The 13387-nt window shown below is 55.1% G+C and overlaps 1 protein-coding gene across 13 annotated transcripts in view; it reads left to right on the top strand.

The window, feature by feature from the left end:
• The window catches only part of DLG3 (discs large MAGUK scaffold protein 3), a 79906-nt gene that overhangs the window by 34766 nt on the left and 31753 nt on the right, over positions 1 to 13387 (top strand). For 10 of the 13 annotated variants that reach the window (XR_012634339.1, XR_012634336.1, XR_012634338.1 and 7 more), the window contains 2 exons: positions 4505 to 4558; positions 12084 to 12134. Coding sequence is in view for 9 of the 13 variants with exons in the window: in XM_074914876.1 (XP_074770977.1) it covers positions 4505 to 4558; positions 12084 to 12134 (105 nt within the window). In the remaining 4 variants the exon portion in view is untranslated. The remainder of the gene's footprint in view (positions 1 to 4504; positions 4559 to 12083; positions 12135 to 13387) is intronic. The other 3 variants (XM_074914882.1, XM_074914881.1, XM_074914878.1) reach the window with 1 other exon arrangement.

Raw genomic sequence — 13387 nt, 5'->3', positions numbered from 1 at the left:
CGGACTACAAGCAGCCCAGCATGTCCACCCTATTTAGATGCTTCTGTTGGGCATCTCCCTGCTTGGCCTCTGCCCCTGAGAGCTTTTAAAAGGATGTAAAGACTGAATTTCACTGACCTCCAGAGCCATCTCCTTTTGAGTGTTACTGTTCTACCTCAGATGGTATAAAGCAAATGATATTAAGAGACAGATTGACTTTTCTCTCTGATTCAGTGCAAGAAAGTTGCAGAAATAAAGGAGTTAAGTTTGTACTTTGCTTCTCATGCACTAGCCCAGCGTCACAAATAGTTACTCTGTCCTGTGTATCTCTCAATGTGTGACACATGGGGCACACTGGCCTCCTCCAGACACCAGCTCTGTGCGTTAGGCCTGGTATTTTTCAGCTCTGGAGGCTCCTGTTTGAGTCCTGTTGCTGGTTAAGATGGAAATGGGTTTATAAGTGGGTACAGTCCTGTTGCTGTTGGCCTGGGACATCCGCAGCGCATTTATTTTGTCTGGAGGAGGTACACAATTCCTGACCTCTGTGGGCTGGCCCCCGTGCTGGCTCTGTGGAGGATGTGAAGCTGTTGCAAAGCTTTGGGATTTCAGCTCTGGAGAGAACATCTTGAACTTTTGGTTCAGAATCTCCCCACTCGCTCCTGTGTGCCAGCCCTGAGAGCAGTCCTTGGGGAAATGCCACAGGGCAAGGTTGGCCTTCGGAAGCAAGCTAATGAACCTTCTCTTTTTGCATTTAACTGCAGCTTTTCTTTTATTTGGAAGTTTTAGAAAATCATCATGTTTTGCAATTTCTACCTTTGTCCCAGCAGGTGACAGCAATAGAAACGGAGATGAAGGGTGATACCTATAGATAGATGTTTGGGTCTTGACTGCCCCCGGATGACTGTGTTAGTGCCCCTGGGCTGCAAGGGCCAGTCACCCGTTAGAAATACAGCCCAAACAGAAGTGGTGCCTCTCACAAGACTGCCCTGAGGTGATACCTAAAGATGTTTCTGAAAGGCTGCATCCGGAGCCTGGGGTATTTCCGAGCACTGGCTGTCTTGCTGCTCCCTGCACATGCTGCAGTGGAATTGCTCCAGCCTGGGGGGGCTGTGGGCTCTCAGGCAGATGTCCCTCCTGCCTTAGCCATGGAAGCAGCTGACCCCAGACAGGGTCTAGGCTCTCTTGGGGTGTCTGCAGCGAGCCAGCCCCTCACTGGGGGCCACACAGGGCAGGTTGTGGCTCCTTCCATTAGCACCTGGGCTGGGGCTCCCGCTGGGACTGTCGTGTGGTGCTTGAGTGCTAGTGCCTTGACACATGTGAATTTGAGGCTCTGCTTCTCTCAGCACCCGTGAGACCAAAGAACTCTTGAATCCTGACCTTCAAACCTGATCCCCCTTCACCACTATTCCCTTTGACTCTCGTTGCTGTCTAGATTTTCCCAACAGCTGTCCTCTGCCTCACTGACTTTGCACCTAGATCAGTATCTCTGTATCTGTGCAGTGACTCCCCGCCCTTGCTCCTCAAGGTCCTCCTTGAGTCCCACCTTCCCCGCAGCCTCCAGGCCCTGAGCCCAAGGATCTGTGTAGCCCCTTGCACCTCTGCTTGATGGAGGGAGTTTGGGGCATCTCCAGCTCTGCTGGGCTTTAGTGGTCCTGCTGCCGTGGGGTGAGCACTATCAGGCTTGGACCTTTTCTCTTTCCATTTGTAAACCCCCCAAGCACAAACAGGAGATGGTAAATAGTAATAGTGTGATGAAGCGGTGTAGATGGAAGAGATCTGACAGCCCCCATTGAATGTGACCTGAATGCACAGCCCTGTTCCCTCTCCTCCCTGCATGCAGCAACCCCCTGCTCCTTAGGGCATAAATTACTTACCGCTCCCTATAGAATTGAGGGCATGGTTAATTCACCAGCACATTCCTGCTGCCCAGCAAAAATGACGACGTTCTCTCTCCTCCCCTGGCTAGCAGAGGGCTGGGTACATGTGCCTGCCTGATGGAGGAAGGCAGAGGCTTTTCATGTTCAGTCCCTCTGCTTATTTCTGAGTCTTGGGTCTTGTCTCTGCAGTAGAACAGGCAAGGTGTGAATGTTAGAATATTTGGAAGTGGAAGTCAGAGCTAATGTCCAAACACCTTTCTTGTAGTAGCTGGAATAGCTGGCCACAGGAGGCAAGCGGGAATTTCCTGGTCTGAATTTCTCCTGACCATGTGTGACTTTATTTTAAGCAGCCACTCACATTCGGCATCTCCAGGGTCCCATCTGGAGCCTGAGTGGGAAATTGTGCTCCTAGCAGTATTTTGAGATGTAAAAATCACTAGTGTGGAATGGCTGCGAAAGATGCTCAGTGTGCAGTGAGCAGGCTAGACAAAATCTGTCCTTAGGGCTCACCACTGTGTGAGCGAGGCAATGTGATGTATGATTTGTGGGCTATTAGTAATTCAACAAAGAGACTGCAGTGGGGCTCAGTGGAGGACTCAGCCTGGACCTGCGAAAGCCTCTATAACATTATCATACAGAGCACTTCTCCCTGGGAAGGATCCAAAGCATCATCTGTGGAGTTGAATTCATGTCATAAATCATGGGGCACGTGATGGGCTACATTCACTTAGGCTGGCTCTTCTGTGTCCTTCCTGGAAACTCATCTAATAAGAGCTGGCCTCTGGCACATCAAGGTTCAAACATCCATCGTTTGTTAATTGCTGGCAGAAGTGCTTCTTTTTTGCCTTGAAATGTGGAATCCCTTCCTAGAATTGCACTGGGGACTAATAAAAGCCAGTGCCAGGTTTAATATATGCTATCTCACAAATTATCTGGATTAAATACAAGTACTGTGTAGTGCCAGAGAGGGGATATTCCCAGTTTAACATTGCTTCTGGGCCATGGAGATCCCAAGACATTGGACCTGAAAATTGCAATTCTCTTATGTGTGTGGGAGGGGTTTGGCAGGAGTGCTTGGAAGTGGTCATATTTGCCTGAGCTGGAGAATTAATTGCCATAAAAACTATGGTTTTGTAACCAATAGTTACAGCTGCAGGAAAGATCAGAAAGCATTTGAGTAAATCAAATTAACTACCTCCTGCTCCATCCATATAAGAGCAGAATCTTTCAGGGCAAGATTTAAACCACAATCCAGTTGACCTCTAACTCCCCCACCTATGAAATGAAGAGATTGGAAAGTCCAGAAAGACAATCAACTAAAACAGAAGACGGTGGGGGCTGCCACGCTGGGTTATGTGAGGAGGTTGGTCTCTGCTGTGGGTGTATAAACCCAGAGGAGGGCAATGAGGAGGGAGCCTGCTCCTGCAAAAATATCAGAGACTCACGGAGGCCGTTGGGCTGGGCTAATCCAAGCCCCCGCGTTACTAGCCAGATAGCGGTTCATGTTCATTGCTGCGCTAACCCACACCTAGACTTGCTTGCTCCTGACTGATGTTTCTGATGCCCTGAGGCAGAGGGTTCACCTCCCCTTGTAGCTCGGGTCTCTCAGCGTTTCCTCTCTCGCTCTGGCTGTTGTTCTCCACACGAGCTTTGGGATGATGCTGCGAATCCCGGCTCACCCCTGACCTTCCCAGGCTTTGCGCCCCTTTGCTGGCGCGTGCCGGCGAGGAACGTCGCGCCTCGTCATTAATCTTAAATTTCCCACTTCTTGCCGCTCCGCTTTTCCCGGGCTGGCTCCCGGGGGCGGGGGGTGCGCTGCAGCCCGCGGGGGGACGGGACGGGACGGGACACGGCGCCTTCAGGAGGTTTCGGCGCTGGACAGCTCCGGCGCGGCGGGACCCCGCGGGGGGGACCCACCCCCCCGGCCCCCCCCGCCCGCGGCTCGGCGGCCCCCCCTGCCCTTCCCCGGGAGGGGCTGCCCCCTCCTCCCTGCCCTCCTGCCGGCGCTTGCCCTCTGCGCCTGTGACCCCCGTACGGCCTGCGGGAGGAGGGGGACTTGGAGAGAGGCTTCATGCAAGAGAAGGCGGGGGGAGGATGCGGGGGGGTGGTGAGCCGAGGCTGCCGGCTTTACCCCAGGAGTAACGAGGGTGAGGGGCCAGGCGCTGCCACCGCCCCCAGGGCACGGTGGCTCCCTGCTTAGGAGCAGCAGCAGCAGCTGCTGGAAGGTGCGTGAAGGCCGGGGGGCTGATCTGCGGGCAATATATGCTGCCTCAGAAGGACTTCCTTCCCCCCTCCTCCTATTTACTAATCCCTCAGTAACATGGATCTCAAGTAAATTTTGGTGCTGGTGGGATTCTGGCCTGAGACTGGGAGAGTTTCCAGCCTTCCCTGTCTCCTTCCCAGCAGCCAAAGCCATGGGCTGTTCGGAACACACCAAGTCTGAGGAGGAGACCGATGCCCATATCCACGCTGTGGCCCTGCTCCTGTCCCAGAGCTGGACAACAGCCAAGAGCAGAGCCCTTCCTGAATTGCTCCCTTCTGCCCAGACTGGAGGGTCTGTGGTAGCATGGCCAGGGGAGAGGTAGTGCACCGAGAAGGGCTGGTTTCATCGCTCAGGTCGGTGACATCCCACTTTTGTCTCCTCACAGGCCAACCCTGCTCCCATTATCGTGAACACAGACTCGCTGGAACAAGGGCTCTCTGTAAGTCTCCTGGTTTTGTTTCGCTTCCTTTGAACAAGCGGTGTGTTTTCCCTGCTTGGCAGTGCAGGAAAGGCTCCTCCAGCCCAAGGAGTCCCTGGCCAGGTGTCAGAGGAGCCTGGTACCTGTGCCACGTCCCCACAACACGTCCTACCCCCAAACCGTTCTGGGGCTGGGTGACGCTGCACAGAGCCACAGCCAGCAGCAAGCGATGCTGGGAACTCCAGCACAGGGAGGGTACAAGGCAGGAGGCACTCAGAGAGCCACACTGCAGGGTAAGCAGGTGTGAGAGGAGCAGGGGGAGCTGGGCTGGCTGTGGTCAGGGTTACCCACACAGCCATTTCCTCAGCCTCCCGTGCAGAGTGGCTGTGAGGGTCTGCTGGGGCATCCCTTACCTTCCTGCACTGCCTCAGCCCCCTTTGGCAGCCCCGGCCCCGCAGGGGGGTGCCAGGACTCTCCAGGTGCTCGCTGGCATCACACCTACTGGTCCTCAGGGCAGCAGCACCCATCAGATGGGTGCCGGCAGCTGAGCAGTGCTTGGTGACTGGGAGTGTTTGCAGCCACAGTGCATTTGGCACTCTTGGCGTAGTATAAAGATAATCCTCCTTGGTTTGTTGCAGAGAGGGTTTGTGTGCTGCTGCATCCCTTCCCAGAACATTTGCGAATCATTCCTGCTGTGCAGCATTGGCTCTGTGCTCGCGGGGTGCTCCCCTTTTTTTCCCCAAAGGGAGCTGAGTTGACAGCTTGCCAGGGCTGGGCGCTTTGCACCTGGTTTTACTCTGATGCAGCAAATTTCATCGGCCTTCCACATTAATGAAGTGGCACCAGGACTCAAAGCTGGGGTTCGTTTGTGTTTGGAGTCGTGGTGAAGGGCTGCAGGTGACTTCTGGTGGTTGAACCTTCCTTCTAAAGAACTGCAGATCTCAGTGGTGGGGTCAGTGTGCATCAGAGCTGTGTTGGGCTGGTTGGGCAGGGCTACAAAAAGAAAGGGAAGCCCAGCTGAGACCTCTGCAACCCTGGCTGTGTGGTTTAATTATGCCTCAGGTGCTGAACTGAAGCCACCTGGCATTGGGGAGGAAGACGATGGTGCCTCTCAGCATGGTGGTCCTGGGTCCAGCAGCCATGTATGAACATGGCAGAAGAGAGTTGCTGTCCCCAAAGGTTTCCTTCTCGAAAAGCATGGCATGGCAGGGTGTTTGTGGGGTTGCAGGCTTCTTGCAGCGTGCTGGGCACCCCGGCTGCAGGGCAGTGCCCTGTTGCAGTCTGCTCTCTGTGCTCACCAGGCTGGTGCTGCTCTACAGGGAACTGGAAAAAGGGTGATGTTTCCTGGAGGGGAAGGCCACACCACAAGGTTGGACTGAGGCGAGTGAGGGGTGTGCTGTGGGCAGGGCAGGGCGGTATTCCTGGATAGAAAGTCTGCTTTCTCATCAGTTTTGAACCCTCCCTCCCTTGGAGGAACATTTCCTGCTTGCCATTGCAGCCACCAGCACCACATCCTTCGCCAAGCTCCAGACCTGTCAGTCCCTCCTCCTTGCCTGTGTGCTCAAGGGCAGGAGGAGAACCCAAGGGCCAAGGACAGGCTCTGTTGCCCCAGGCAGGCTCCCGAGCCCTGCAAGAAGCCAGCAGCAGGGAGCCCACCCGTGAGGCCAGCAGCTCCCTCCTCCCACCCACTGCAGTGCACTCTGCTTTCCTGCCCTCCTGGCTGCTTCCCGTTACTCTGCCTCATTAATTCCATATGCCCCCACCCCTCTCCCTCTGCCTCATTAGCTCCATATCCCCGTCCACCCCTTCTCCCTGCACCTTGGCCACAGCTCCCTCTTACTGTGCAGGATGGGACCTCCCTCCCTGCAACCCCCAGGGTAGGTTTGGCTGGATTTCGATGGGTGCTCTGCACCCCTGGCAGGTACCAGCATCACCCTGGGGCTGGCAGTCACCTACCCCATCCATCCAGCTCCAGCAGCACATGTTGGGGGGGAACTGCTCTGTGGTGGTCAAAAGGAAGAGGCAGGTTCTGGCTGTTGTCTGCTGGTTGGAGCGGGGGCCACCAGCCCTGTGCCCAGGTGTGTGCTGCCTGCGGAGTGCCCAGAGGAGCCTGTGCCCAGGGCAGGGGAGACACCTCGCTTGGATTCCTCTCAATCTCCAGCCTAGAAACCCTCTTGCTTTCTACTTCATGTCATACTAGCACAGAAATAAACTTTGCTCCATCCTTGCCTTCTCTGGGGTGCCAGGCTCCTCAGGCTCTAGGGAAAACACACCACAAAACCTCCCGTTTGGCAGTTTCTAGGTCAACAAAGGAGCCACACCAGGGGCTTGCTGCAGAAGAGCACACCAAAATGGCAAATCTGGAAGCATGTTTTTTTACAAACCCAGAAGCTGAAGCCTGTTGGTACAGTATGTATTTGGAAGGGTTAAAGTCACATCTTCCAGTCTTTAATTACTTAACTATTCAATGCTTTCCTTAATGATAAACAGATGGATGTAGTCTAGTTCCTTCCTGTTCTAGCTCCATTGATTACATCGGACTAGCTGCTGGGCTGAATTTGGCCCCGGCTGTTTATCAAGAAGTCTGCTCCACATTTCAATCTCTCTGTCCACCCACCTCCATCCCCAAGAGCACGTGGCACCAGCAACACCGTAAGGTACAAGCTGCAGCACCAGGTCCCACACACCACCAGGGCTGGGGCTCAGCTCTGGTGCCTACAGCTTGTGCAGAGCCCAGCACCCCCAGGGTGTAAAAAGCCAAATAAATCCTTACAAAATTCCTGCTATATTAAAAGCACCCCTCGAAGGGTAAGGACAGGTGCCAGGGGGGATCACCCATGCCAGGCTTACAGTTCCACCCCTTGGTGTGTTTTGCTCAGCAGGTCCATAGCAGGGAGATGGAGCATTGGAAGCACAGTTCCCATGGTGAACGGGGTCTCTGTGTTTCAGAGCTGCCTCTCTGAAGCTGAAACAACTCCTGGCTGCCCAGGGTGCATGGCACCCGCTGCCAGGCAGTCCCAAAGTGAGCGGGGAAGGTCACTCCAAAGCTCTGGCGCAGTTGAAGGTTTCATAGCCTGGGTCCTTGGAGTCCTCCTTTGGTGCCCCACCACCCAGCAGCAAGGTGCCACAACCTCCTCGGTATCTAAAAGCCAGGTCTGAGGAAGCCAAGTGCTTCCCAGGTCTGATCCTGGCCAGCAAATGCCACAGGACCCCCAGGCTCTACCACTGGTGAGCACAGAGGCAACCTCCTTGTGCAGCGCTGACTCTGCTGCCAGGGTCCCCAGCTACTGTTGCTGCAGGGTGGGGAGCAGCAGAGATGGTCACCACAGTCCAGTGCCTTTGAGCAGGGCAAAACTTGCTTGTAAGCTTGAAAAAACAGAAAAAATCAGAACTAAACTGCCACCCTGACACTTTGGTCCCAAGCTCTGGCAGTGGCACATCCTGCTCCAGTTCCCACAGACAGCGTGACTGTGGAGCCCTCCCAGCTGTGTGCTGGGGCTGTCAGGCTTCAAACCCCTTCCTTCTGCCCGAGCTCAGCAGGCTTGTCCCCATGGCCCTCTGGCAAAAAGCTGACCAGAAGTACTGTGTTTATTTACTCTGTACACAAGGCCAGCACTGTGGGCAACACATACAGGGGGGTTGAGGCCAGGGGTTAGCTGGAAGTGAGTTGGTAGGTCTCCGTGCTGAGGATGCAGGGAGGTGAAGGGAGGGAGCTCTTGACCTATTTTCTCTGGGCCCCCTGCCATGTGCAGGCAGCAAGAGCTCTCCCTCGCCAGCACTGCCGCCTGCGCCAGAGGGGAGGTGCCCGTTGCACCCGCTGCCCCGGCATGGGGCTGCTCTCCTTTCCCCTTGCTGGGGCAGGTGTGGGGCATCGCCAGGTACCCTTCACCCCCAGGTCCAGCTGGCACCACCGAGGGCTGACCCTCCGGCCTTCAGACTCTCTTCCTTATGTCAGTACACGGCTGCTCCACTACCAGGTCCTGGTGCCTGTCCCCATCGTGTCCTAACCACAAGATATGGGCTAGATCCTGCTTCAAAAGTGGCTGTGGGCAGCGTTATCCTTCCTGCAGGTTATTTCTTCTTGCAGCCTGGTGGGCTATTTGGGTTGGGATTGAGGAACCCCATCATAGTCTTCTAAATTTGGCCTCCTTTTTTATTTTAAAAAAAACCACACAACCAAATCCTGACTCTCTAGCAAATTGCAAAGTGCGTTCCACGTGCGCTGGTGCGGTGTTGGCCGGCAGAGCCTGCAGACAGCTTGCAGTAGCTCTGGAAGGTGTGTGCTCTTCTGTTTATCAAATGAGTGTTAACTCTGCAGCCTTCTGTTGATGATTTAAATGTCATCATCGCTAACTATTTCCCTGCTGCTCAAAACACAAAAGGGAAGCGAAGGCCAGCAAAGGGGGCCTCTTCCTGAGCCCTGAGGTGGGCTTGCTGCATGGGAAGGGCTTGGAAAAAAATACCCTTACTCTTTTCCATGAGAAATCAGACAGTGTTGGGATCGTGATACGCTGGGAACAGCTAATTAGCCCCCAACACCCCCGTCAGCTCTGCAGGCGTTACATGGGGAGGCGGGAGCAGGGTGGGGTGTACTCTCCCTGCCCAGGGGTGATGGAGCTGGGCATTTCCCCACCAAGCCCGTAGCACTGAGACAGCCCCAAACAGGAGCTGGGGAGGAGCACAGGGCACTGACGAAGGAGAGGGGGAACAGCCTGCGGTAGAGCCGGGTCACGGTGGCTCCAGTGGGTGCCGCGGGGAGGTTTTGCCGTCAGCGAGTGACTGGTATTCAATTTTCCGACGCTGGAACGTTTGCTTTGTTGGTTCGTTCCCTTGGTTACGTGGTATATATTAAGTTCTCCATTTGGCTTCCTTATGCAATTAACTGGTGTTTTGTTGCATGGATTTTGGAAACATGATCAGAGCTAAAACTTCATGGTCAGGCCTGGCTGACCCCAGCATGCCCAGCCAGAGCAGGCTGCTCCCAGCACGTGCCATGCCGGGCGAGCACTGACACCTCTTGCTTTCAGAGAGCGATGCAAAACGCTGCTCAGCATTGGCGGCCTCGAGATTTGGGGAGCGGGGATACCCCAAACTCACCTGCCTGGCAGCAGGGTGCCTGATGGGGTTGCATGCTGGGGTGTCTCTGCGCCCCAGGCGCTTGCCGGCAGCGGCCGCTCGCTTGGCGGGGCTCGCGTGCTGCTGGCTCTCTCCGCGGCTCACAGATTGTCAAAGTTTTCTGCACATCCCCATCCTGTAGGTATGTATGTGCTGTTCCTCTGCGGCCGTGGGTGTGCATATGGCTGGCTGTGTGGCAACTGTGTTGAATGCCAAAGCAGAGAGGACAATGTGTGTAGTAGTGAAGGGTGCCAGGAATCCAAGTTGCTGGAAAGCTGAGGAGAGGCAACGCTGCGCCCCACGCACTGGGCTACCAACTGCGGAGACGAGATGAGCCTGGAGGCTGTGGCGAGGGAGGCTGTGAGGGCGGCATGGGCCAGCGAGCCGGCTCCACTCAAAATTAGTCAGTACGATAGGATGCAAGGAGGGAAAGGCAACCCATGGCAGAGGGGGAGCCTGTGACGAGGGAAACGATGTGCCCCTGCCTGTAGGAGCACGGCCCAGGGCAGTGCTGTGGCAGGAGGTGGCACCAGCAACGTGTCCCCGTCCCTCCAAGGCTGTCAAGGATCCTGCTGTGGGTTAATCCCACCGCTCCTGGTGCTTTTCTGCAGAGGGGTCCTGTTCAAGAGCTGACCAAAGCCTTTCCCAATGCTGGGAGGACAAGACCATCCTCATATTGGAGCACCTGGATGTTCCAACATTGAACTGTGCCCTGAAATCTTCCCGTGGCTGAGAGGCACCAGGCATGGAGCACATCTGAGGAGGGACAACCTTCTCAGCCTGTGTTCCCTGGAGCCCCCATCCCATCTCTCCACTCCGGACTCTCTCCAGCCTCATCCTTCTTGAAGCGTGGTACCCACAACAGGGTGTGGGATTGCTTTAGCCTCACCAGGGCTGAACCAGGCAGGGGATGGAGGGGGGGGTGTCACCGGTACCACAGCCCCATCCCAGATCCTGGCATGCAGAACGGCTCTTCCACGTGGGCATGTGATTATTCCCACCTAGAAAAACTCCTGTTTCCTCTTCCTACCTATAAATAGGGCCTCACAGTCACCTCGCTGAATTTCCTTCCATGGTGTCAGATGATGGCATAAATGATGTTTGCTGACCCCTCCATCTAACGACCCAGCACTGGGGGATTTTGGAGGATGGCTGGGCTGTGCCTCCATGGGGGTGGATAGCAGGGAGCTGGGCAAGCGGGACACAACCAGTGTGCTGGTGCCTGATGAGGGGACCTGTGTCCAAACAAAGCCACAGCAGCTCCTGTCTGGGATACAGAGCAGGTACAGAAAGTGGCTCCATACAGTCTACAAGCCATCCATTAATGGTGGATGTAAAATCCACGTGAGAAACCCTGCACATTGTCCAGGGCCCACAGGCAGAAGCAGGGCTGCATGATGGGAGAGGCATTTGCCTGCTGAGCCCTGGGTCCCGCCGCCTCTGCCGTGCTGTGCTGAGTTGCCTGCATCCCCTCCCTTGTTTCTCAGAGTGACTCAAATGGTGAGGTTGAGTCCAGTCCCCTCCAAAACGGTTGCTGTTGAGTGTACCAACTCTGGATGTTCCAATAGACAATTGCTTTGCAAATCTTGTTAAATTTTAGATCTCGGCAGCTGTTTATGGCCTGATCCTGATGACCTAGAGTGAAACTGCCACCTTATTTTCCTGTGCACTGCTGCTTTTGGGGAAAATGGAAGTTTTTGACCTGTACATTTACCATTTCTATTTTAGAGCCCACAGTTGCATCCCTTGTGTTTCAAGCCATTACATTTCCCAGAGTCCTGCTTTGACGCTCTGGGTATGGGAGACTTTTAAGGGTGCGGATCAGTATGGTGTACAGCACTGAGACAGGCTACACCATTTTTTTATAAAAGGGCATCACAATGTTTTCTCCTCTTACTGCCCCACACTTACACCTCGTTTCCTTTGCACCCAGCTAATTTGGTAGAATAAATTATTCTGAATTCCCCGTTAACACAGTCATGCTACTAAAAGATTTAAAAGATATAAGCTGCTAAAGGTGTTTATTATGTTATTATGTACAGACATTATTTTTTTTCCTTTAAATAGACCGGCCCCCTTTCTTTCCTTCCTGCAGCAGTGAATTCCCGAGGTTAATTACATGCTGTGGAACAAAGGCGTTATTTCTTTTTGTGCCTTTGGTTGTGTTCCTTTTCATGGCTCAAGAAATGAGCTGGGAGAATAAAGGCTTTGCGCTGAAGTGCATTAAAGTCAGTGGGCTTTGGCTCATACCCAGAAAGAAAAGCAGCACACGGTTTAATTCCAGGGCAGGCTTGAGCGATTGTGTTTAAGGATTTTTCAGCAGTGATGGTGCAGCTTTTAGGTTGGATTCTCAATATTCAGCTATCAGAGGGGAAAAGCAAATCCCCCTTGACCGGCACAGAGCCATAACACGCTGTCTCCCTCTCCCCAGGTGAATGGCAGCGATGGGATGTTCAAATACGAGGAGATCGTCTTGGAAAGGGTAAGTGCTCTTTACTCACCCGCCAACAGCCTTTGCTGCCTCCTCCCACTCGCCCTCCCACTGGCGCAGCCGGCACCCCCGCATCTCCGCGCCAGCTGATGGAGAGAGATTGCTCTCCACTCCCGCTCTCTCCAGAGGCTTTTGGGGGTGTTGCTCTTGCCTTCCCTGCACAGCCCCCCTGGCACGGGGAGAGGTGGGCTTGCTGCTCCCCCCCACCCCCGCAGACCCTTCCAGAAGGGAGGGAGGAAGGCCTCTCCTTCACCTCCCTCATTCACACCCTCGCCCCCACAAACCCACCAGCGCGGAGCCAGGGGGGGAGGCTCTTTGTCACTGCCTTTGCTGGAAGATGGAGGTGCCAAGAAGCTCTGCTCGTGCAGGCGTGTGGGCAGGCACACCCCACAGCCAGGCACAGGGAGTCCCCATCGCTCGGGGGTACAGCCCGGGGATGCTAAGCAGCAAGGACAGGTCTTCTAGTAACCCAACCACAGCAGGGGGAGTTTCTGCTCGAGCTTTTTCTTGCTCATTGGCAACACAGAGCTGATGGCGTGCACGGCACTAGCCGTGGCTAAAATTACCTGCCCCCATTGATGGGGTTTATCCAGGGGTGAGCTGTCACCATGCAGGGAAGGGAGGGCTTTCCCCTGGCACCCAGGGAGTGGCAGGGATGGAGGGATGGAGAGGGAGCGGGAGAAGCTGGCCCAAGGTTTGTTCTGAGAGGTGGGCACAGCCCTGATGAGTGGGGATGGCTGAGGCGGGAGGTTGCGCACGGCGCCCCACGGCACACCTTGCCTCCTCCTCGCTGCCACGCTGGGTGGCTCAGCCTCGCCGCGTGGCCGGCATCGCAGGGGAAGACGCATCATTCGTTATTCTGTTCCTCTCTGCCTTTAGTCATCTCCCTCCTCCCCTTGGCTCTGCATCACAGAGGTGGGTGGACGGAAGGTTATCTGGGGCTGCCGCCTCACCCACCGCTTCCCCAGCGTGCCTGACGAAACCAGCCCAGGGGATGCTTCCTTTTTGGGCTGAGCACTTCTCACTCCAGGCCCAATTTAGAGGCAAAAGCCTTGTTTTCAGGGATTCTTCAGCCATCCTCAGCCGCCAGTGGGAGCAGGGGGGAGCTGGCAGGGTCACACAGCACTCATTGCTGCCCCCCATTTCAAAGTCCCAGACAGTGGGACTCTCAGGCAGTGAGAAACAGTGAGGGAATTTCAGTGCTTAGCAGTCAGGGCCAGCATGGACCATACCCAAGTCCTTCC

Source organism: Athene noctua, chromosome 11 (genome assembly GCF_965140245.1).
Source record: "Athene noctua chromosome 11, bAthNoc1.hap1.1, whole genome shotgun sequence".
Lineage (NCBI taxonomy): Eukaryota > Metazoa > Chordata > Aves > Strigiformes > Strigidae > Athene > Athene noctua.
This window is presented reverse-complemented; position numbering and strand designations above follow the sequence as displayed.